The sequence below is a fragment of the Dermacentor albipictus genome, chromosome 6, assembly GCF_038994185.2.
Source record: "Dermacentor albipictus isolate Rhodes 1998 colony chromosome 6, USDA_Dalb.pri_finalv2, whole genome shotgun sequence".
In the NCBI taxonomy this organism is placed as follows: Eukaryota; Metazoa; Arthropoda; class Arachnida; order Ixodida; family Ixodidae; genus Dermacentor; species Dermacentor albipictus.
In genome coordinates, this window is record NC_091826.1 from 10,244,941 (window position 1) to 10,271,140 (window position 26,200).

General features: G+C 45.9%; 1 protein-coding gene across 1 annotated transcript in view; it reads right to left on the bottom strand.

The window, feature by feature from the left end:
• Positions 1-26,200, bottom strand: part of LOC139061451 (SCO-spondin-like) — a 195,330-nt gene that overhangs the window by 156,943 nt on the left and 12,187 nt on the right. The window contains exons 4-17 of the mRNA XM_070541441.1: positions 23,716-23,837; positions 22,984-23,079; positions 22,403-22,597; positions 18,150-18,358; positions 17,326-17,341; positions 16,064-16,437; positions 10,947-11,103; positions 10,292-10,419; positions 8,816-8,975; positions 7,579-7,810; positions 5,395-5,662; positions 3,137-3,223; positions 2,899-3,057; positions 875-1,013 (exon numbers count right to left, since the gene is read on the bottom strand). Coding sequence (XP_070397542.1) covers positions 875-1,013; positions 2,899-3,057; positions 3,137-3,223; positions 5,395-5,662; positions 7,579-7,810; positions 8,816-8,975; positions 10,292-10,419; positions 10,947-11,103; positions 16,064-16,437; positions 17,326-17,341; positions 18,150-18,358; positions 22,403-22,597; positions 22,984-23,079; positions 23,716-23,837 — 2,342 coding nt within the window. The remainder of the gene's footprint in view (positions 1-874; positions 1,014-2,898; positions 3,058-3,136; positions 3,224-5,394; positions 5,663-7,578; positions 7,811-8,815; positions 8,976-10,291; positions 10,420-10,946; positions 11,104-16,063; positions 16,438-17,325; positions 17,342-18,149; positions 18,359-22,402; positions 22,598-22,983; positions 23,080-23,715; positions 23,838-26,200) is intronic.

Below are 26,200 nucleotides of genomic sequence, written 5' to 3' on the forward strand. Positions count from 1 at the left end.
TCTTGTATTATATGCCAAGCATCTCCAGTGTATTCTGTGTAATCTTTGTGTCTGATGTACTTGTTAGTATGTTTTCCCTATAGGATATGCCCATAATGATGCTGTCGGAATTTGTATGAATAAATAAATAAATAAATAAATAAATAAATAAATAAATAAATAGCGCTGAGTGATGGATGTCGCAAGAGCAAGGTCATTAGGTCATTGAGAGGTTGCTGCGCGAGTGAGCCCCCTCCCACTTTACAGCGAGTAGGCCAAATAATTAATTAATTTCTTTATTCATACTACGTAAGTTCCGTTATGGATCTGTAGTAAAAGTGAAAGCTATGCATATAAAATATATACTGTTGCAATATTGCATGCAGACAAACTGTATCTGTAATTTTCACACAGCTACAAAGAAGAACAAGAGGAAATATGTAGAAATAATCGTGTTTTAAATCATTTCCAGTGAGCAGGAGCGCGCTAACCTTACAATAAATTTCATTGATTCCTAGTTCGTGGGAACAAACTGTTCTTCAAGGCAGACGAATAGATAAGCGTAAAATTAAGCTTTTTTGTCATAATGCCTAGTTTTGAAGGCCTGAGTAGGCGTCAAATGTCAGCCGTGAGATGACGCGCTATCCCTGCAATCAAGGCACAAAAAGCAGTAATCTACTTTGATTTTTCTTCTTTCTGCGATTGCTTTAAAAGAATGTTGAGGTCGGCGCACAGCTCGCCCACTCCCACGCCAACAGCAAACATTCGAATAACTTCTCATAGATGTGAAATTGGAATGCGATGAAATACGTCTCAGACTTTAAAACTTGCTTTTGTCCAAGCCAGTTACATCACTGAGCCTAGATTTCTGGCCAATGGGAAACATGTGACAAACCAGTGAAGGCTCCCTGGTAGAGCTGCCTGCACATGTGCTTGCTCTCGGGCCAGAGCAGGGAATCCTGGTCGCACTGCGCGGTCACTGCTTCCACGCCGGCGCACTCGCCGTCAGCCCACTGCTTCGCGAACGATTCCACCTACAAGCGCCGAGACAATGCAGCAGCCAATCATAAGCGTTAGTTTTTCTTACTGGAATGGACAACCAACTCTAAAATGTGCAACTATGATGAGACTCTCAGCGCACATTATAGTGCATGCCCGTGCTGTAATGCCGAGAGGAAACTGACGTGCAGAGTGATGGGCCGATTGTGCTATAGTTCACTAACAGAACAAGAGGTTCTGCATCCATGCTCTCAAAGAAACTTACTTCGTGCTACTGAGGTTCCTGCGCTCTACGTTCTTCATGATGAACTTTAAGAGCGCCTCCGCTACCGCTCAGTAGTGTACGCTGTTTGTTCGTGCTCGCCGTCCACCTCCTTCCACTCTTTCTCCTTTTATCCCCCTACCCCTTCACCCCCTCCGTGCAGGGTAGTCAACCGGAACTACCTGGCTAAGCTCCCTGTCTTGATATGCAAGCTTTCTCTTTATTTATTGGACGATCGTCCAGTACTAAAACTAAAAGCTTCAGGTCAGTGCTAAAGAGCATTCGCGTAGAAGGCCGTATTGGCGTTTCTAATATTTATGCGGTCTACGAGCCTTCACGGTAGACTTGAAGAACGCCGCCCCCTACCACTCTATAGTGTACGCGCTTTGTTTGTTATCCTCCCTCTTCCTATCTCTCTCCTCCTTTTTCTCTCTCTTTTTTTAATCTCTCTACTACTTCCCTCCGTGCAGGGTAGCCAACCGGAAAAACGTCTGGTTAACCTCTCGGCCTTTCTATATGACCTATTTCTTTCTTCCTCTCTCTCTTTACTATTTCGTTCTTCCTTGACATTTTTCCTGTTATTCTGCATTCGTTGTTAGTTTAGTGTAGCAGCCCAGCCAATCACCGTATGCCACATAATGAGGCAAGTATCATGCATTAAATATACATTATTTTACTGAATATCGTAGTGCCTGTGAAAATATAATCGCAAGCTCAACTATTTTCCCGGGGAAGGTGAAATCGATTTTAGAATTTTGTTTTGGTTTGGTTTGAGAAGTTTTCAATCCAAGTCAACAAACGTAGCTGGAAAACATTGAATCATTATGACTTACAAAGGCAAATGTAGGCACATAATACATTAGGCAAGATTTATGTGCACAAAAAGAAATGCAAAGATGCGCCAGGTGTGTGTCGTTTTTATTTTATGCAACAGTAAGTATTAATGGAATACTTAAGCTTCAATTGTCGCATATTATTATCAGACAGCGACTGTAAGATAATTGATAAATTAACAGGCTGCAACTGACAGCCGTGATGGACATCAGAGTTTAATTATATACCCTGTGGAACATTTCGCATCGAAAATTGCTCGAAGATAATTATATACCTATTTTTACCAAATAATACTAACTTTAGAGCACTTGTGCAAATTATGGCACTCACTCTGCGTAACCCTCGATGCGTGTCCACTTGGTAGGTCCTGACACCAGTACTGAACGCCTCAAAATCTGTGGCGGCATGCCCCCTCCCCTCTCCACGCCTCATATCCCAGTTTTATGTATTATTTCTTAAAAAGCCTTCCTTACCCAACGTAGCCCGCAGCTACGTGAACTTTTGCCCTAATATGTGTCTTGGCAGATTTTGTGTAATAGTGTCTCCGAACAGGTAGTTGCGTTAGAATTCGTACCAAGTTAACATAATTTGCGCATTGACCCTCTAAGCTTCTGCAATTGCAACACACGCCTTAATATAACGAAGTAAAAGTGATTTGTGAAGTACAGTTTGCTAATGATCGCATTTGCGAATATTTTGCATATCATGATGTTCCTTGCTACTCTCACTATCGTAGAGCTAAATTTTCCTTTTTTGCATCGAAACCTCAATATTTAGTAAGTTGAGCCAGTCATCATTGAAACAACCGGTAGGTGCAGGCGCACCTGGTAGTCGACGTCCCCCCCGGGGCACAAGAAGTCGTCCTGGCTGTTGTGGTTGAAGGTGCCGCACATGCCCATGGTCTTCGTGTAGAGACCCTCGGTGGCCGTCAGGACGAGGCGGCTCTTGCCGTCCGTGAGAAGCGTCAGACCCTTGGTCTCCACCTGGAAAAGAGGGCGGTATGTACCCTCCTGTTCGTTGACACATGGCTAAACACACCAATTCGGGTACAGTGACACTAACCTCGATGAAAAAGGACGTCGGCTTCATGATGGTCACATTCGGGAGCACAGCGGGAAGCGACGTAAGTTCACGGGCATTGACGAGGACCTGTATTCGAATGAAGCGATGGAGTGCTTGTCTGAGGTCAAGGCTTCTTTCGCAACTTTCAAAAACCGTGTTCCTATTGTTAATGCTTTATTAATTTGCGAATTTTAACAGCTTGCCGATCTTATTTATTAACTTCCGAATTTCGCATGCGGTTATTTTCAAGGGCATTTCTTTATTTCCCAGTGCTGGACTCCTCCTTTGTAGATCAGAACATTTTAACACACAGCCCTTCAACACTTTAAATGTGACAAACCAACCGTGTACCAAGGAACAAGCATTAAGGTTTCTAGCAAAATGACTTGCGTTGTTCTATAAACATCTTTATAAAAGGAGCTATCCAGCTATAGGTGCTGAACCTCACAGAAAAAGCTGTCTTTTTATACGAAAATTAGTTCCTTCTCTCTGCGTGCGCCTTTGTTTCAGCGTTTGCATCGAGACGGCCACCAATTCATAAAATGTTCACCGACCAGACTAATCAATACTTGTGCCACTTTTCGCAATTTCCCGCACTCGCTTTCTTCTGTTTTAGAACTGAACTGCTGATCTTCCAGAAAGATTTTAACCATAACTAACAAGCAGCTTTCCCGCGTAATTCATCTACCCCGCCCCCCCCCCCCCCCCATTTCTTTTTTATCAGTCATGTGTGTACACTGGTGAGATAAATGAGGTTTGACATAAGAAAATGCTGGCTATTAAACTGACTATAGCAGACTGCTACAAAGGGACACAATGGATGTCTTTACGGCATTACGGTGGATTGCCGACATTCCCAAATTTTGGACAACTGTCTACGTGCCCAGCGTGGTGAAAGTCCTCTTAGTGAACCCAAACGTGAACTGAATTTTGGGGTTTTAAGTGCTAAAACCACAATTTGCTTATGAGGCACGCCGTAGGGGGGTACTCCGAAATAATTTTGACCACAAGGAGATCTTTAACGAGCCCCCAATGAATGGGACGCTGTCGTGTTTGCATTTCGCCCCCATTGAAATTCAGCTGCCACGTCCGGGCTTTGATCCCGCGAACTTGTGCTTAGCAGCGCAGCCTTATAGCTGCTAAGCATCCCTGGCGAGTGAACACCACTTTAAAGAAGTATTTGTGATAAGAGCAGCTCTATAGCGATATAACGACGAGTGCCTGTTAAACGTTGTACTAAGAGTGGTGTCCGAACGAAGCCATGCGTTCGGGCGTTCCATCTATGCTAATACACGAGAAGCATCTTCAAGTATGGTAAAAGATTGTAAAATGCTTGTAGTATTTGTGGAAACCAACGTTTTGACAAGTGAACTTGTCTTCTTCGAGGCGACATGGGCTGTATTTTGACTGTAGGATGGAGAGTAAGTTCATCAAAATTATGACCTGGTTGGTGTAAACGCTCGGCGACGGCTTTCGGAAGATATTTAGCTGTGTCCGCGCAATGGCCGCTTAACCTGACGTTTATTTATTGTCCTGTTTCACCGATGTATTGTTTCTTACAGACTGAACATTCAAGCATATAAATTACGTCGGTAGTTTCTTACCAAAGTAATTTATATGTTCTTTTTTATTTTGTTCTTTAATGTATTTATATACTTATTCCATTGTACTTCTTTTTCCGCGAGCACCATTTTACGCCGGTTCTTTTATTGTCTCTTGCAGAGACATGATAATTATCTGACTTTAACGGAGCACGTAATCTCCCCTCCCCCCCTCCCCCCTTCCGTCGTCCAGGCGCCGACCTCACACTCCTTCGCCGACGCTGAATAGCACACCACTCTTCTCAATTCTACACGCTCGCCGCTAACACACCCTCGGTCATTACCTCACCCACCCACTTCACCCCCTTTCTCCTTCAGAAGAACTCTACTTATATTGCACCGAGGAAAGCATATGCCGCCTTGAAAAAGACAAGTCCACTTGTCAAAACATTTGCTGCTACTTTTACGTTGTTCGCGTTTTGCTCATCGTATTGAATTTCCATCTCCCGCTTCTCCGTGTTTGCCCTTGTAGTATTTGTGTGGCGTGGACAACAATTTGTTTTGTTTGTATTCTAATCTGCTTGTGTAGCCGCAGTTTCCTTTTTTAATGTTTTTTTTAATGTTCTTTAGCACACAAGCAAATGGAGTGGTCGAGGTATGTTCTGTCGCAATCTGTGCGCCGAAATCCATTTCTAATAGAACAGCTAGGACTCCCACCTGAAGCTGCTGGTTGATGGAGACCAGGACGTTCTCGCCGACCTGTATGTGTATGTCTCCCAAGCAGACGGCGTCCTTCGGCAGGCCGGCGCATACGTGCCTGTTCTGAATTACCCGGATGCCTTCGGCCTGCAACAGAATGAACCCGCAGTGGCCGCGCGTCTGGAAGCGGCCGCCGTCGAAGGTGCTGTAGATGCTCCCCAGGAGGACCGAGCAGGTCGCGTCGCAGATGGCCGCGGTGCACTGCCAGCGGCCGTCTTCGCACACACTGCGTCGCGGTCGCATGAAATGGAGTGGAAACACACCTTAATCATGCTACATGTGTGCGACAGTTAAGCGAGACTGGGGCCAATCGTAAACATGAAATACAAGAGTTACGCATATCCCTTTCAGCACGTGGTTATTACCTTTCATCACGCATATTTGTGTTAAGATTGATGGTCGTGGCCTATGGAATCGGCTGTGGCCCTTCTTGTCGCAAGCTTATAGAAATGCTGCCGTGCAGCAGACAGACATAAAACACACAATTTGTTCATTTTTCGCTGCTTTTTATGTCCTTAATTTCAAAGCAATAACTCCCACTTCGTGTTTCGAATCAGCTCAATATCGCACGTCTCGCTCGCATATACTGTATATGGCTTGTTTATTCGCGGAGGAATAGTTTTCGCTTATAGTTAACAGATGTTGATTTCCGTAGCCTGTGTTGGACGGCACCCCCTAATAGGTGCGCCTTCGAAGTGTGTTGCCCCACGGCAAGGCGAAGACTGACAAAGAGAAGACAACGCCTTCGTTGTGAACAAGGCTCAAATATATGAGTGATGCACCTTCTTTGCCTTACTTGATGTTTCTAGTTGTCATTGCAATGTTTCCATACTAGCCGTCTATGCCTATTACGTCAGATCTGCAGATACGAAAAAGAACATACTCCCTGCACAAACTCAATCGCTGAGCTGAGCATCGACAGCTCTAAACACGATCATGCGTGACTCTTCGTTCCACCTCGCTCCTTAAGTCGTCACTTTCGTGTCTTCGACATTGCTAACAAACACGACCACGACTTCGCCAAGCTACTCGGTGAAATTAAGCCTTATTGGTTCTATCGGCTGCGGATTTTCGTTAGGGGGCTTCATATCGAACAGAGACATGCTCTTTGTCTACGATTCAGTCACACAGGATTCGGAGTTACTGTTATATTTAATACATGACATGTCACCTAGTTCTCTTCTGACTCCTCACACATTTGGCTGTGCTCTTGGTGACGTCGCGTCCCACGTGATATCATCCGCAGCCTACGAATTCGTATCACTGCACTAGCTCCGCCGCCATTGCTGTGCCTCTCCCCGGCGCTGGCGCTGCCCCATACTCTCGCCGTTTTGTGCGCGTGTGTCGTGTACTCACTGCAGGTTATAAGGCAAGAGCGTTAAAGGCCTCGTGTCGCCAAAAATCCGGCGTTGGCGTCCACCGTCGGAAGTTGTATCGGCAAAAATATTTTCGTACCACCTATACTCAGGCCCTGTACATGGCGGAAGGAAGTTACTGACTTAATTGAATTTTTCAAGCTGGAATACGTAGAAAACTCCCATGGTACGACTTACACGTAACCTAAAGACATGATAACGTCGGATTGTAGATTGAATATACGAGAAAACATAATTCTGTCCACGAAAATTCAAAGAGACCCCCTATATATCTAAGAGGCCCTATATATCTAAACAGACCCCCTAATATCTCAGAGGCCACGGAGTGGCGCGCGCCTTTCCTTGAAACACTTGCAGATGGCGCCCATCTCCGCCTGATCGCGGCATACGCAACAGGCCACGTTTCTACCAGGAAGCCCGCCTTCGTGAATAGCGTTCACCGCGAGCATTTCCCAGTAAACATTACGGTTACACACGCTGCAGTTGCCGGGAAACGTGAGGGGCAGTCAAGGATCTTTCAATGCTATCGCATTCCACTCTTAAATGCGAACGTTAAGCGTGCGCAAAATTTTTATTCATGAAAATACCCCTTCGAATCTGAGGCACCTGATCGCTGCCCCGACAGTCTCTAGCACAGCCGTCGCCGACTTCCTACAAGTTCCGTCTCTTTATCGGTGTACTCAATCGCCGACAATCAAATTAAATATAAGATTGGGGTATGACAGAGGCACCCAGTCAACGAAGCTGCCCGTTAAGCTCTACCCACCATGTGTTGCAGTCCTGGTCGATCTGCTCGCCGGCCTGGTACTTCCGGTCCCTAAAGGTGCAAGCGCACTGGCGGGGCTCCACGCAGCGACCGTTGTCCCAAAGCATTCCTTCGGGGCAGTGGCAGCCCGAGGCGCACTGGCTCAGCGCGCACGCCGGCTCGCGGTCGGCGCACGTGGCACGACACGCGGGGCCGCACTCCCGGTACTCCCTGCCGCCGTCGCAGGTGTGAGCTGCTCGCGCGAGACGCAAGTTGAAAGAAATAAGTCAAGTACCTGGCAATCAGTCACGCTTGTTTAGATACGAGTAAAGTGCAAAGTGGTTTATGTGGTGTGTGCACTGTATACATACATAAATGTGTAAACCTACGTAACCATACAACGATAACAAAGTAATGGCGGTAGGATGATGCGAAATAACGTTGTACGCACGTAACTTGCAATTTTGTGAGGTTTCATAGTAGCTGCAAGCACTACGCCACCTTTCTTCGAGGCTCTTTTTTCCCTTCTTTGGCGGTGCCAGATGTGGTTTGTAGTAAATCTCGGCGCAATGTACTTTGTGCGCCAAGCTACATATCGATTTGGGTGAACAAACGTTTAGGGTTCACAGTGAAGTATTGGGTGTTAAGCTGGAGACACGTAGTACGATTCATCGTGAAATTCTACGTACGGCTAGAATCCCCAGCCGCCTCTAAAATACTTTCTTTACCTACCCACAAGTTTCAACCAACCTTGAAGCGGTCACCTTTCTGCCGCACAGCCCGTCATATTCGCTGTTTTGTGATACTCATTATTTAAGACCAAGCGAAACTTCTCGCATGTAATCGCAAATGGTAACGCCAAATCAGTGGTACGGCATCGAGTGTTCGAAATTCTCGTAATGGGCTGCGAAGAGGTTCAGTGACCACGACCAGCTTTGGAGGCATTTGGTGCGCGCGTGTGAAATCATCACAACTTTCTGAAGGTTTGCACGGACGTTTAATTCGGTAGTGAGTATGATTTCTTCAGCCTAAAGTCAAAACGAACCGGACGTGAATATACTGCAGAAATATTTCACCGAACCTTAATAGTGGCCTTCGAAGAATTCGGCATCAATGAGTGAATGAACTTCCAATATCATATAAAAATAATTCGCACTGAAGATTCATTAGCACTTACGCATACGAAATCCGGCAGTCAGCTGTGTCGATAAATTTAAGCTAAATATATTATAGTGAGTGCAAGAAGCTCGCAACATACGGCAGACGGTGTCTCTTCTCCAGGTTTCTTGGAGCTGGACGCCGAGGCGTTGGCATTCTCGGAAGTACTCGTCCAACGTGGCACATTCGCAGCCCGATGGCGACCGCCTGTCACAGCAGTCTTGCTGGCAGGACTCGAAGAAGCGGTTCGGCTTCAACACCTGCACAATAAGTATTAGTAGTAAGCAACTTTACGAAATTTCGGAAAACCGACGGTTTCCTACAAGGAAATGGCTGTCAGGCCGTGCCTGGTCGCCACCTCCTCAGCGCGTTTGATGGCCCGGAGCTGGGTGTTTAGGCTTGTAGTCACTGGATTTCTGTCCCAGGCTTCAGTCGACGTTGACTGTCCTAAAAGGCCTGGTGGGGGAGGGTCCTTGCTGCATCCCCAGATGAAGTGGTCTAGGGTGGCGGTCTATGTCTTGCAGAGGGTGCGTGTTGATGTGAAGAGGGCTGGGTAGGTGTGTCTACAGATATGTATGGAAGGGGATGAGTGGGTTTGAAGTCATCGCCAAGTTGTTTGTTGTGCTTTGTTTAGTTTCGGGTGCAGGGGGGGGGGGGGGACTTTGGTCTGCACGATAGCCTGCACGATCAGAGGTCCGTTCAAGGCACACTTTTCTTTGCTTAGATCAATAGGTCACGGCAGATTAGTACGGTTTACTTATACAGTTTATATTGACAGATTGCCATATTTATTGCATTGGTCATGCACAAAAGCTTTGTTGTTGACATTCGACGTAAGCTGAGGCTTGAATTGCTTCTGTCCATGCAATGTATGGCGTACCTTAAGGCTATCTAGAGCGTAAACCCACGCACCTAAGTGCGCTTCCGGATGCGCCGCTAGTTTTCTAGTGCGCTAGTGCGAGAGTAACTTTCTTTTCTACCAAGCACTGCTAAATAGAAAAGTGGAAAAGCTTGCACTTCTCCCTTCATCACTTGGTGTTTATTAGGTGTGACAAAATGATAAGTTTCGCTGCTCAAGAGCCCGATATCACAAAATCGTAGCAAAAGGCAAAATGTTAAACAGTAAATTATATATCAATTTAGGATTTGTGCTAGGAATGAATGATTGGTCGGAAGATAATACGACCGCCTTGATTTCTCTGCCTGATATTGGCGAGGCTCCCTTGGCGTTTTGGGTATAGCAGTAGAAAGCTGGAGTTAACGAAAAAAATGACAAGTGAAACCCACGAGCAACGGTAGCCTTTCAACTAGGCAACGCGCGCTGAGAAGTAGCAGCCAGGCTCATTCTCGATTTAGTGCCTTAACCCTTATAAGTGCACCAAAATCTCACCGCAACGCACTTAGTGCTTCCCGCTCTACAAGCCGTAACCGGGGCTGCATAGTATGATGCAGTCTGTCACTTTTTCACCAATGAAATAGTCAAGAATGAGGCGCAGAAACTTTCAGGGGAGAACTTTCAAACATTTTCACGGTTGGTGATCGACAGTTAGCTATTGTACTACAAGACTAGTGTTACCTTGTGGCACTCTCTGTAGATGTCGTTGAAGATGATGGAGCAGCGGTCGAAAGCTGTCAGGGAGACGTTTTTGTCTGCACTGGACTGGATAGCGCAGGCTTCCCTTTCAAGGCCACTGTGGATGCAATCTGCGTGGCCGGTAAAATCTACAGTTGCATTCCGGTGCATGACGGTGAGGTACAAATTTTGCTTATTGTACAGATATGAATTTCAACTAAAATGAAGTTCATCCGAAAAAAAGAAAAGTAGAAAAAAAGAATGGAAAGAAGGAAGTGTAACCAGAGTCCCGTACACTTCATTACCCCTACGGAGAAGAAAGGTAGGAGGAAGACAGGGCCAGTGGCACACGCAGGAGCCGATTACCATTCACAAGGGTTTAAAGTGGGGCAGCTCGCGTTACTGAGTGGATTACTTTCAGTATGATAGAGTCCGCAGCTTGTATAGTGGGGTCCCCGCTGTCAACGACGTTGCACACAATGTACAAAGAAAACACGCCAGCGCTCTCTTGCGGCGAGTGTTTGTTCATATTGCTTCATCATGACTGATGCAACACTTAAATGAATAACTTACACAACGACAATGATTGCTGCCCTCGGCAAAGCCAACCTAAATTCTGCTGTTGCATTGCCAAGTAAACAAAACGTTTAATTCTTACCTCTTTCAACTACCCAGGATATTCCAAACTCTCGCGGCGTGAGGGCACTTCTGGCATCCAGAACCATCAGGTCATTGGATGGTTCCCCGTCAAAGTGTCCGCAGAGGCCGCATGCCGTCTCACGTAGGGCGGGCGTTACTCGAATCTGAACAGACTCCTGCAAATATTGAGCCCACGTAGAAGAGGGCAACGTAGGCATTGTGATGGGATGTATGCTATATCATCAGCACTGTCGTGAATTTATAACGGTTGCCAAAACTGCAAAAATGTTTGATGATTTGTCTGGCAATAACAGCGGTGGCAGTCACACGCCACCCTCTCTTCACCTGCAGTGCTTTTTTTTTACACCTGGGGCGCTATAACGTAAAGCTATTCCAAACTTTTCTATTCCAATTCTGCAATCAGCTCTCCGCGATTGGTCAAAAACTTTTTCGAACCACCCCCACTTCGCCCGTCTATCACGCGACGTCACGAAAACCGCGATAGCTCCCCGTCTGATATGACGCGCACACACATTATAAATGATTGGACCTAACAAAAGAAAAAAGACGCTGTTTCGCCATTAGCCCTTGGCTATTCGTCAAAAGTTTTAGGGCTGCACCCACTTCACCTGCCTGTCACACGACGTCACAAAACCGCAAACACTCATCGCATCAAAGCGACGTGTACGCGTTAAGATGCTATAATATGCCGAACAAAACTGAATTTTCTTCTGAATAGCCGCAGGCTGCCTTCTTCCGAAGGGAATAAAAGATGGCTGCCGCCGATCGCTCAGGCACTGTGTACTCGCACCTGCCGGAGAGCATTGGTTTATTTGCGTACAATAAAACATTTTGCGTTGCCGCACAACGTTTTCAAGCACTTTCAGCACGTTTACGACCTCACTCTGCTAACTCTTCTTTGCTGAGAATGTTTTAGAAGCATTCTTAACCTTCCATTGCATGTCGCCGCGATTTTCTATCAGCCACCGCAAGCTAAATAACAAAAAGCGGACCAATCACAGACGTCGGGACCACTCTCTGCATCCGGTTATCGATTTTCAGCTTACTGGCTCGGCCCCATCAGATACATCTCTATTTGAGCATGCTCCTCGCCTCTTGTCAACCAATTAGATAACACAAGCCGCTCAATGTAAGCAATGTTCGTTTTTAAAGCAAACAAAAGTTGCCTCCTATAAGTGAGGAGAGCGTTTGATTGGTATCTTCAGACAACGCTGCGGGTCACCGCACGATGCTTGCGTCGGTGGTTACGTAAATTTGACGTCAGCAGGTAGGAATAAAAACATATTGGAATAGTCTAACGTTATCGGGCCCCTGACTACAGTAAAGAGGATCACAGCAAGCAGCACTTTCGCGGTCTCTTGTGAGCAAAATAAATTTGTACTGTAACTAGAATGCGGTGTACCGGAGGATTGGAGCATAGTGATCCCGGTGACGTCACCAGAGCGCACTGTAGAGGAGGAATTTGCGCGTCCACTGAGTGAGTGGTGAAGACCTTCGAGTGAAGACCCGCTTGTGAATATTTGATTTTGTATAAGGTGCATATCTATATATACATGAATCGCACAGGGCAAATATTGAACAGGTCTATAAAGGTAAACGTTTTCACCGAAGTCTCGGATAACACGTTATACCTGCAGTAATTTTTGTTGGTGAAATACAATTTATGATGTTTTTCTGCGATAGCAATTATACAGACACTCGAGGCACATTTGCGCCATCACGATCTGTGCCATCGTGCAGTCCGGTTATTGATGTCACATGCACGGCCAGCATGGTCGGACCAGACGCTCCACTCAATCGGCTCTGCCGGGGCTGCAGGGCACCGTTCGGGCTTCCTATGCTGGCATTAGGTTTAAGGGCAGATGTATTAGCCTTCCTGCTAAACGGCTATGAACGCCCCACACCGTGTTCCGTGCAATGGTCTGAGCGGAAGCGACAGCAAGAGTCACGCTAAACCTATGCAACCTTCTTTCTGGATGCTGATGAGCGCCGACAGTTCTGCCTTGGTCTAATTTGGTGTACCATTGAGGTGCGACGCCTTCCACGTCGCTGGCAGCGCTTCTAATCGTGCCGGCGTTCTGAGTTGCCCTCAACGCAGCGCTAAACGGGTCTATCGCTTTCCATGCGTTGCCTATGATAAAACTACAGATTTCATATTATGTTGTACTGTTAAACCAGTCTCCTCGGCAAGCCGCGTGGACCTAAAGACAAAATAACCAAATAAGAAATAACTGCAATTAGAAAACTTGAACTTTCTCACGTTATCGCTTTTCCCCATCATAGCGCGAGGCATAATCAAACTCACGACCACGTAATAGCGCATTTCCGCCCATCCGGGAAACCGTGTTCAGCCCGATGCGTTAAATGTGTGTCGCTGCGACTTCTAGTGGCATGGACGACGACAAGCTATGTGTCAGTATACGCTGATTGACCTTCTGAGAACGACAGTCGAATAGTTCGTGCTCCGAAAAAAAACAAAAACATGGCGGGTCCTACGCATTGTGGTAATCGATGTGAGCAAAGCTTTATATGTTTGCTTTGACTGACGATAATTAGCGTGATGTTAAAAAAAAACTAAATTACGGGGTTCAACGTGCCAAAACCACTTTCTGATTATGAGGCATGCCGTAGCGGAGGGCTCCGAAAAGTTCGAACACCTAGGGTTCTTTATCGCCCACCTAAATCTAAGTACCACTGGTGTTTTCGCATTTCGCCCCCATCGAAATGCGGCCGCCGCGTCCGGGATTCGATGCCACGATCTCGTGCTCAGCAGCCCAACACAATAGCCACTGAGCAACCACGGTGGGTAGCGGGATGTTGGCGGCGAATGTGTAATTTCTTCAGCGTTTAGTCCAATGCGAGAGTGGTGAGTTGACGTAGAACGTTACCTTGCATGCACCACTGCTGTTTGTCTGCATAGTCCGCATAACACATAGGGAGGCATGTTTGCTTGAGGCGTTGTTGTGCGTAATTATACATAGTCTCTGAGGGGGTTGAGCGTTATCACTGCCTCACATGACACGTCGCATCGTGGCAGAAGTGTTAAACTTTAATTGAATTACGGGGCTGTACGTAATTCAATCAATATAATTGTATGTATACATCGTATACATACATTCGCGGTCTGTGCCATGTTTCGCTTCGTAGCGAAGACGCCCCTGTTCCGCGCCACACTTCTTTCGGGCCTGCATGTCCTCGACGCTGAGTGCACGCTTTGGAGCCATTTTGCTGGCGCGTGTTTATGTGCTCCTTCTGCACACGTGGCGAGCACACTGTTGAGACGGCAGCACCAAGTGCTCTCTTCAGACTATGGACGATTGTAATGTTTACGCTACGGCAGCTCAGCACGCGACTTCCACAACCCAGCACTCGCATTTTTGTGACATAGGAAAACAAACACGGCACGTGCCATGCGCACAAACTGTGCAACGCTGCCGCGGTGGTCTGATCGTGTTTCAAGAATCCCCGTGGCACGCGCGGCAAGAGCATCACAGCAGCGCCTGGAAAGTCGGCATAAGAGGCAATCTTCGCTTTAAGAACGAAAGAGCCAGACACTCATCGTCAAATGTCAAGTGAAGGCAGCGGTGCATATATAGGAAGTACAGCAGTCCTCAACGAAATTGAACTCAATCGCACTTTCATTTGGTTATAAGACAACCGCAGACATTGAACGCGACGTTCGCGAAATGTATCTTGCGTAAGCGCAATTTGTGAATCGCCGAAGCCTTGCCAGCGTGTGATTGAGCCGCATTGGATATAGCCTTACGTAAAGAAATTTGAATACTTCGATTCACATTCTGCTGTTCAATACAAAATATTACATTTCTCATTACATTAATTTGATCATCCTTCTTCTGGGTTTTCTCAATTTATATTTTGTTACGTTCTTTTGTTGAAGCACACCAAAGGCTACCTTTTAGCTTGTTTCGTTCTCACCTTCCTGACTTTAATGCCTTCCGCAATAGTCCTGCCACCATTCATCTCCTTTAGCAAGCCTCCTGTTGCTAGTGGATCAACATTCACACATATTGTTTCCTAATTCACAAATATTGTAGCGTAACAGCAATTTCTCATTTTCTGTTTCGTTTTCTCGTATACAATTATTTTTTTATACCCAGTTGTAAAGTACCGAACTTTCTGTTTGATCACAGCTAACAATCAATAAATAATGAACATGCCAGAATTCATTGCAATGTAGTTCGAACGCAACAGGTGGGGACTAACGGAAAACGTTGTATTGGAGGGCGCCGGAATAGGTTTGATCACTTGGTGTTCTTCAACGTGCACCCAGAGGTGACCAGATCGGACAGTCTTAAAATCGAACTAATAACTCCGTGCTCATTAGCAGAAGTACGCTATGGTCACTGAACTACCACGACACGTAGTCAGTGAACGGACGAGAAAAAAAAGTCGCAGTTTCGCACGGAAGGCAAAGCATCGATTGCGATAGCAAATTAGAAGACCGCCATACGAAGTAAGGATAGTACTTTTCTCGGCCGTGCCAACTCGTAAAGATTTGCTTGCTAACTAAATTAACAAGCATGGTGTCGGCGTGCACAGCAAACATGAACACATCCCGCTCGATGAACGCGAACACTCACTGTCAAAACGCTGGCGCTAGGAGACACGGCAGCAGCAGCGAGCGAAGTGACCTTCGTGGTGTCTATCGCTCCAACGCAAACTCAGGGCCGTGAACAAAAAGCTCGCACAAACATACGAGCCGTCGACGCACCTAGACTCTGCCCCCAAATACAGCCACGCGACCGCAGACAGCCGCTACATGCTAGGTTGCAGCCGGAGTAAAACACCCCTCCCCCTCCCTCCGCTCTCCTTGCGCCTCATAACGTTGGTTGCCTCTCGCGCGACGGAAGACGGCGCGCGATTCCTCCCGCTTTTTTTCCTTTCGCGCGGGCGAGATTGATCCGCTATGGTCGGCTCCCCTCGGACGCTTTCACTCGCACATACAGCGTAGGGCGCGCGGCGACGGTGTTATCGACTTTGGACTTATACGGAACATCATCACGACGATGACGAGGGCAGAAATACGCCTGGAGTATCCGTATGATTGCTATTGCGATAAAAATAGGGTTCGTTTGCTCCCGCAAGCATGCATACCTTGTCGATCCACACAGTGTATCCTTGCGTACTTTGGAGCACCAGGTATTTCCCGGCGTACTGCGCGCTCAGGCCAGGAATGGCATCAACAAGTGGTTGCGCGTCCTCTGGCGGTGGCAGGCCCAGAGGCAGGCTCACTCGCTCACCGGCTGCCGCACCAACAAGGTGCAGAATTCGAGCGCAATTCGCCGCATCGGGGCAGCCCGCAGAGTACTGCAGTTCCAGCGCGAACTTTGCTGAGGGGTCTGGCTCGGCGCAGTCCTTGAGCAACACGTAGCTGCAGGCACCCGCGAAGCGGAACAGGGTGCCGTCAAAGCTCTTGAACTGGAAGTGACCCCACGTGCTGCATACGCCGGTGGACGGTGGCGGAAGTTCTGCGTGTGACAGCAGGGACATCGTGGGGTGCATCAGTGGTGGTAGAGTGGATGAGCTAGTGAACTTGTTATTGAGAGCGTTACGAGATAGTGATATACCACATGAGCGAGTGATTTAGCGAATGAGCGAGTAAGTGAATGAGTGTGTGAGCGAACGAGTTACCGAGCTAATCATAGTGAGTGAGTGAGTTAATAAGCGAGTGGTTTAATCAGTCTCTGAGTGAGAGAGGTAGTCATCAGTAATTTTGTTAGTAAGTGAGCGTGCGGTCTAGGGAGCGAATTTATTGATAAATGAGTGAGAAAGTTAGTGAGGTTTCGCCTTGTTAGTGTGGCAAGCCCACTTAAGGTGGAACAACATGAAGCGCCTCTGCGCTTCAGTCCCTCCCCATTTTGTTTAAGCTCGCTAGATTCCCCCAAATATGAACAAATGATCTATCGCCCGTTAGTACTGTTACCTACATCACAGTTCATCATCTACCTGAATTTTTAGGTATGCGTTTGCCTGTGACCGTAAAGACATTAATTCTAAACAATCAATTAGTGACCAAAGATGAAATAAAGGTTCCCCTTGAAATTGCACTTGGGTATTTTCCAACGTCACTATGAAGCGCGTAAACTTAGGCTTATTCGTCTATGTTCATATACACTCTAGAGGGTTACAAATGAGATAGTGAATGCCGGATGCGTGTTTACGACGTACGTTAATATTGGACGTAGACAGGACAAACTCTTTGGGTCTTTTGTTGAAAACGAGCTCCGGAAACTTCATGAACCAGACGAAGAAGTACCACAATTCATTCTATTGTTCTTCAAGATTTTTAGTCTTACATGAATGCGCTAAGGTATTTGAATTGTTTCACCTGTTCGGTATAAAAGTCAGTTACTTACCATTTTCTCCAGGAATCTGAAAAAAAAGAAGATCGTAAGTGAAGGATATACCAGCGAAGTTAAGTTAACGGTGAAGAAAGCGGAAAAATATTTGCAGCGAAGGACGATAATGATATTCATTGAATAGGAGAAGCTGACTGCTGTAGAACCAGGAAATTACAACTTACCTTGTTTTTTTTTGCGTCAATGAGTTCTTACATAGTATGCGCTATCTGACGTAGTTTTGTGGATAGTGCCATGATCCCGTAGATTCACCATAATGATCGATGAGTATCCACCACTTCATTACACTACAGCTGCGTGCTCATATCATCTATGATCATGATATCGTCATGCGTCATGCTCATATCTATGATGCTCATATCACTGGCGGCCAGTTAAAGGATCCTTGGGGACAACTTCTTATGGACGCCACTGATTTCATGTGCCACAGTGCTTTAGACCCTCTACAAACGTGTTTTAATACAAGAACTGTAGCTTGTGTTCAGTACCTGATCACCTTATGAGCCGGCAAAGTGCTCTGCCCCTGAGTCTACAGCTGATGCTCACCAACTGCTGTGGCTATATATTGGGACAGACTACCAGAGTGCAAGAGACTGCTTAGAGGTACCTAGATATTTACAGGCCAGCCTAAACATCAGGTGGTGTTACTCAGAGACAATAAGTCACAAAAACACTTTTTCTATTTCGCCATGAATCAACATCACATGCATAATTGCTTAACCGCTAATAATATGCCTCTTCGCAACACTAAGAAACAAAAGAAAATTGAGCCCGCAGAGATTGACGGCATCATTTCTGTCTACTTGCTGCAAAGTACAAACCTCATTTGGTGGCAGGTCGAAACCGTTGGCTGTTTGCGATTCGCTGGTCAAGTTCTTCTTGGAGGAGGCTTCTGTGACGTGATCTCCGACGTCCGGCTTCTGTTGCTGCTGATTTTGTCCGTTATGCTCATCAACCTCCGTTATGGTCTGCTGTCCCTGGTGAAAGTCTCCCTGCGCTGTGACGTTCGTCCGGAAAGAACTTGTATAGTCTGCGAGTCACCACACACACGCAGACACACACACACAGTCTTTCTTTGCAGTCTTTTTATTTTTTTATCGCACGTGCGGTTCTAAAATATTTCTGCTATCCATAGATGTTGAACAATCTAACAAATTGTATCTGCGGCCTTTACCTGTAGGAGAAGCCTTGTTTTATTTTTCATACTAAACATATGTTGCAAATAGCCTGTGTCAGTGGAATGTCTCCCTTCCAGGTGAATGACCCGAAGATACGCATGTTGTACCCACAAAATATTATAAAGTTCTGAATGATAATTTACGAAGCCTCACTGATAAACCTCTCAGCTATACACCTTAGGGTGCACTTTACTACTGCAGAATTGAAGCCTGTTGGTAATGAGGCCCTGTCAGCAAAGAGAGATAAATGTTTAGGGGATGATGAATGGTATGCGCGTTGCACAGTATCTCTTCTTGAGGACATCTGAAGTGCAGCAAAGCACAGTGTGCAAATTTAACGGCATAAATAGAAATTGTAGAGCCTTGGTCAGGCTTTGCAAAAAGTATCACAGCACTCGATTGAGGGCCAGAACACTACAGGCATACATGGCGCTTGGCGACGTCGGCGAAGTTGCGCAGATGACAGGGAGGGACGGTGCTTTTAGCTTTAGAACCGCCAGGCATGTCACCGAAGTGGGGGGGGGGGGGGGCGGGGGTGAGTAGGCCAGTACACTTAATAGCCGCTTGTCAAGGCGTCTCTTGCCATCGCAACATCAGCGTAGGTGCGCAAGAGGTGTTGAGCGTTTTCAGCGTAGAACAGTCTGAACCGTAGGGGAAGGCGGCGCCATTACATCGGTGTCTCTGCTCAGCAGGCTAAACAGAGTTTCCTAACTCAGTTGCTATTGGGAAGGGTGAACACTACAAGTTTCAAGAAATTCGCACCGAATATCTTCTAGGAATTACCTATCTACTCTGTTTATTAGTTCACCATGGCCTCCTTTGAGTATTGCGGTACGGCACCGGCAGAAACACTGTTGCATTTTGTAGTGCCATTCACAAAATGCTTATGAAACTTCGTAGGCTGAATTATGCGACCACACTGAAGTAAATTCCAAAGTTCAGCCTAATATAAAAATGCAAGCGGCCACTATGACGGAAAACCGAAACCGCAATTCATGGGATGCACAAGATACCCTAAATTCACATTCAGAGCTCTATAAAACATGTTGGCGAGCGAGGTTTCCTTCAACTTCGTTTATTTACGCGTTCTACGTGACAGAACACCACCAAAGAGATAACGCGGTGAAATTTTATTAAACTTATGTGAAACGTCAATTTCATGAACATTAGAAACTTCCCAGATCATATCTTAAAAACCTGACACTCCAGAATCGTTTTCTTCATTTCTCTCTTTCTTTATTAAATAAAACAGTCATTGTAAAGCTGCCAGCATGGCTACACGTACGTGGACACCTATAATGCAAACAATGAGCGGAGGAAACGCAATGTATTTTCAAACATCCACAATATTTCTCTTGCCACACTAGTGATTAGAATAAAAGACGACGTGCATTTCTGAAACTTTTGTTCGCTGAAAGACTCTTGTGCTTACAGCAACAAAGTTCTGCACAAATAAAAATTCTTTCGACAGGAAGTGAAGGAATAAAGTGCGAATGGATTAGGATATCTTTTTTCAATGAAAAACGTCAGTCCGAACGTAGCTGGACATTATTTTTTTTCTCAAGAAGTGTGCGCTGAAAGCCACCCTCTCAAGCATTCAATGGCTGCTCATTAGCAGGATCAGCATGGTTCTGAGGAATGAAAAATGTAGACGCAAAGGTTTATTGAAATGTTTCAAGTCAGTTATGCATAACATTTTAAGCACGCTGATTTTCAGCACGTTGATCGTCAATGCCGTTGCCGCCGAGAACTGTTGGTAGTCGAAGAAAAGCGCGATAGTCTCAGGTAACCAATTTTCTCTAATCGTGGGGCACTTGATAACGCTTTTTAGCTTTGTTGGCGTCAAGCATCTCACTTCCAATTATTCTAATGAGAAAATAACTTCGGCACTGTTTTATGCCTAAGCATTTTTTATATTACCTACGTCGAAGGGTTCATCGAATTCTGCGTAGGCGTTTTTCAAATTATTGGAATAGAACTGATGTCAATTCATCTAAATGTTTCAATCCTAAGCCTATATTTGGGCTGGTATAATGTACTTACCGCGATGAATTCTTTAGAAAAGCTCATCTGGGACATCTGTATTTAGCTACATTGGTTTTATTATTCAGTAGCTTTTAAGGCACAGGAATGCATTTAGTTTTTTTTTTTGTCAAAGTGAGATGATATTTTCATAATTAGTTTCCGTCCACATGTTCTTCTTTCATTAGTATTATACCACTAGGCGTCTCCCGTTCAGTATCATTCCCCTGTCAGGAGTCACTATTTTCTGGCTCAACTAGCGGTTTACGTGCTCTCCTTTTCAGAACCATAAGCTTTTGTTGATGCAAAAGCATCAAATGGCCCATAGAGCAGCCTCTGTCATCTGGACAAGGCAAAAACGGCACCTTAATACCAATTGGCTGGGACGGTAACATCACGAGCGAGCCTGGGCGGAGCAGAGCGGTTGAAAGGGTGCACCTGCCGCTGCAATAGCGCGCCAGGTGTTGCGTCAGGGGAGAGATCATCACCGCAACGGCACGTGTGCCTCGCTTCCGGGAGCCTGCGTTATCCGCGCGTTCCTTGTCTGCACAAGCTCACGCACGCGTTCTACCTGCACCTAATTAAGACCAAATCAAAACGCGCCAAGCCAATGGCCAAGCGTCTGAGCACGTTCGATTGCAGTCGAGGAGTTCATAACTCGAAGGACCTCTGAGCTGCCTTCAATTCCACATTGATGCTTGCGCACTCGCAACTCATAAGAAGTACTTCGGAGGCCTCGGTTTTTTAAAGCGAAACCTTTACTGGCCGCGAACTTGCGATTTCGTCGTGGCCGTGCTCCGAGGAGGCACATGACGTCACACCGTGTTCCTCGTCGTTGCGCTCGCTTCCACTCGCTTCGCCAGCTGCGTCGCATGCCTGATAACATGTCCGAAGATTGAAAAGGAGAGCTCGCGTGCGCCGCAACCACAGTTGAGGCGGCAGTATGGACGGCGAGAATTCTAATAAGCAGGAGGAGGCCTGGAATCGACATCGGGATGAAATAAAGAGGAAACGAATCGCCCAGGACGAACAGCGCGCCGAACGACTGGCTAAACGCCGTAACATAGCTAGACAACCAGACTAACCTGGACTTGCAATCAAGATTAACCAAGGCTAACCATGCTATGCCTTAGCTTTCGTTAACCTGGCATAGCCGAGCTATAGGCCACTGCCAATTTTTTCTTTCAAGTTACCTGGGCGTCTGTTTTATCTTGCCGGCTGTCTTGCCACATTGATTAAGCACTCTTGAGTTTAATGTTCACATGAAAACATTTGTAGGCCATTCTTTATTTTAATATGTCGTGTGAAAAGTGGTGCAGTGGAAAAGATGCATTGACAGTATACTATATGGGTGACGAATGTGTTAAACCGTAACGCCTCCTGTTTCGACGAGGTTCGTTGAACAAAACGAGCACGTGAAAATTTCAGCAGGAGAACGCAACGCCCACAAAGACTAGGGCACTTTATCGATGGCTGCTCAAGTGAGAGCAAATATCATTTTGAATATACATTCTTAGCTCTTCACAAGAATCCTGCTGCTCCTTAATAGCGCTAGCCTCGATCATGCAGAGAGCAATACATTTAGCAATAATTGATTATGTTTGACTTTAAAAAGCAAGACCTGGACTTGCGATATGTTCTGTGGTTATTTAAGGCGCAAGGGACGAAGACGCGACGAAGGTTAGCCATAGCCTGGGTGCTCTAAGCTCTCTCTGCTATAGCAAGGACTTGGATACCTTCACGCGAATATTCGGGCAAAGGTTACCATTTTTTTTCCTCGTAACTATTTTTTGTTCTCTTGCGGGACATTTAGACATAAGGGTTGATCCGTCAACCGCTCTCCTTCGACTGAGAGGCGCAGTTCTCCTTCTTACCGGGCACGCACGGTGGAACGATGGGTGGGTCCCAGACACCCTGCAGGCTGCACCGGTACACTGGTGCTGCTCCCGGCGACTGGAAGACGAATCCCGTGGGACATGACACTTCGCAGAGGGTCTCCACGTGTGTGTGGTTGCAGTGCCACGATGATCCTCCCGCGCCCAGCATGTGACCGTCGCACAGGCTGATGGCTGTGAAGGGGCACATGGAGGCTAAGAGCTCTGTCGGCAACATTTTAGTAGCGCGGACATTCACTCTTCCATCTAGAACTAGCGGCCGGAAATATTTGAGCGAGTAGGTGGGCTGCCCTCTCAGCAGTGCGCATGGCTTGTCCAAAAATGAAAAAGAAAATTCCGACAGTAAATTGAGTATTTCAGCTGAAGAGGATTGTATACTATACATGGCATGACAGTTATGAATTAAATACTTGCAAGATGTCTACTTAACAATGACGATCTATTTTAATATTGAACGGGATGTTTGTGTCTGAAAAAAATCGGCACACATTTACACTGAGCTCTCGATGCCTCGACTTATCTCTTTTCTGTAAGAGACAACAAGAATGATATATACTCACGGTACTGGCAATGGTCTCCCCTGTACTGATTGGAGCACACGCAGCGGTTGTTGCCGTAGCAGCGACCTCCATGTAGACAAGGTGGTCGACAGACTCCTAAAAAACACACAGAGAGGGAGGGAAATCAGTGTCTCTGTATGCGTATGCGAACTTGTTCTGCACCTGTGGCGCCTATTTGTTGTGGAATACGTGATGCAGACGTTTCGCTGAGTCTTCTTCTGTATCGCCTCTGTCGCCACAGGACGAACGTGTGCGTGTTTAATAATTGATGACTATACCGACGCTTCACTATCTATGTCAGAGAGTAATATATATATATAATAGCCATAGATGCTACTAAAAGTTACAGTGACTTGAAAAATTATGACATAGGCCGTATATGCATCAGAAAAGATTTTATAAGTGAAGATGTGATTAGTACATTGCTGTTCGACAGTTTGAGAAACGTTTCGGCTGTATAAATTGGCTATAAATCTTGGCTATTTCACACCTTTGAACAATAATGAGCTATAACGGATGCAGTGTAAATATCAAAGCACCTCCAATACACTGCTGCAAAAGGTCGGTTTTACATCGCACGTGCGTATCAGCTGCCTTCATCATACCGTGTGGGTGAAGCAGCGCACTGACCAAGACAAAGCGGAGAGTAAACAAGAATACACGACAGTCTCCTGCCTTGTATAATCGCACCTAATCTTGCATATTATCGTGCTCATCACTCTGGCATATTACCTTGGCAGTCGGGAAACTGCTGAAGTGGCGTCCACTGGCGTGTCGTGAGATCGCAGTTCAGTGTCATGTGCCGTTTACCGTCGGGAAACTCGAATCCAGTCATGCAGTTGGCTGTACATCGCCTAGAAACCATGTAGATCAGAAGTCAAATCTATTAAGGCGAAAATGCATAGAATTTGCTGCTCCGCGCTATGTCACAATGCACTCTATTTTATATATCGAGTTTAATTTATGATAGTTTCCTAAATGAGCGCCGTAAGCAATGTGTCAGCAGTAATTGAGGTAGCCGTCATATCCTCTGCTATTTGGAGCAGCGCAGCGTATATCCCGAGCGTACGCCAATACTTCAAGACAGCTAAATATATTCAAAGGCATGAAAAAAAATTATCAGCGGAGATTTAAAGCGCTATCTTGATCCAGAAAGTCGTTCGGAGTCCACTTTCCAGGAAATGTATTGATTTGAGTTGTGAGCAACAGCTGTCTGTGTGAAAATACAATCTTTTTCGGAAGCCGAGATTGGTAGCATTCATCTCAGACGTAGACAAGGCTACAGATTGTGCACATCTGGTCGTCTGCGTCCCCTTGTTTGGCGGGAAAGTATACTGCAAGGCCTGTTACTACGTAATGCCGCTTATGGAGTGCCTACCTACAGACATGAGGAGCAACTTTGGTGCCATCTTGTGATCCATGAGTTTTACCGTAGCATACTGAACCATTTTTCTTTCGATGAAATGCAATCTTCTATACTTAACTTCCACCCAGGGGTTTCTAAAGCAACATAACCATCAGTGTGCAGTGGTCTCTTTCTTCCCTGGACAAGAAAGTTCATGCGAAACAAAATGATGCTAACGAAACACGTTGTAGTTGAGCAAAGTGTCCCAAAACGTCGGTAGAACCTCTGTTTCTGCACTCCCTAAGCGGTAATATTATGTGGGACGGCGAAATTTCTTACTTAGCGCTTCACCTAGCCTCTTCGTGAGGTAAGAAACCACATGTGAAAACCAATGCATGCTTACGGCGAACTTACAACTGCTTTTCCTGAGCCAGATCCTAAGGGGAGTCCGCAAAATCCGGTTGTAGAACCACTACCTCTGTCGCCATTCCTGTTTAGATAGCAGCCGAGCGCAAAACAACGAAAGAAGGATGTAGCTGCTTTTTTTCTGCAGCCGCCAACGCAAACGGAAGAAGTCGCTGCCGGTGTCAACGATCGTTCGCGCCATCGTGTGCGAAAGGATGCCGAACGAGGTTTTACTGCAACTGTTCGACGACGCCCACAAATCGGAGAAGCATTAAACAGCGCATCAACTAACTCATTTGTGTGGAATTAAATGTACTTGACTGTTCGTTAAGCGCCAAATTGCTGCGCATGGGTTGTTATAGGTTGAGTATATACAGCTGGGGTGCTATAGCTTTGCGTTCTATAGAAAAATATAAATGAAGTTAAGCGCCCATCCTATCTTTCTTACCTGTATATTGGTATGTCCTCTGCTAGTCCGAGTATGTATACGGAATCCACTGCTTCAGCTTGCTCTCTTTAATTGTGTAAGCGCTACCGTTAGCAAAACATACGTTAGCTAACCTCTCATCTGCCCAGAAAATTAGAAAGTTCTGAAACGCAAGAAAGCAGTGGTCTCGATTGAATATGCTAGACGTGCTGTGTGTTGTCTACACTGCACGTGATAAAAGTGAAATATTATCTCTTCTCTGTCTCTCTCTCTACAATTTTCTGTTTCTATTTATTTCCTCTTTTCATTTTGCCTTCGGGTTGACATATTTATGTATGCATATTTGACCAGTAAATTCACTTGGAGGTTGGCCCTCATTCATATTGATCATCCCCTGTTATTTATTCAATTGTGTGCTACACTAAGTCCATGGAGTACCAACAAGCCCAGATAAGTGCGTTACACTGCACCATTAAAAGGCAAAATGGTGTTCCAACATTGGCGCAACGTGCCAGCGTAGCCACATATAGTACCAATGTAGCCCCGGTGACAGTTCAATATTGGTGCACCCTAGGCTGTTTGGATTTCTTCAATTTCCTCCGCACTATGCAGGGTTTCCAACAGAATAAATTCCAGTTAACCTGCGTGTCTATAACTTTCTCTCCGAAAAGTGGGCCATTGACAACCTTATGCTGAACTTTTTTTATTAATATTGCTTTTTCTTTTCTCGTGCACGAATTTTGGCCGTCTTATGTTTGGCCGATGTACATTTGTAGAGCAATTCTTCCAATGAGTAAGAATTTAGTAGCAAATGAAACTGAAGCGTGGTACTCGTATGTTCTGCCTCCGATTGATTTCTGTTAGTGAAGATAAGTCCTGAGGGCACAGTTGCCACACGTTGGAATGAAGCCGGAAAGCGAATATTCTTAGCAGTTCCGTGAATGGGCACGTAGCTTTAGAAGAAAAAATATCAAGACAAGCTACTTATATTAGACCATGCAAAGCTGTCAGAAGTATTACCCTCGCAGGCAAATTTTTTC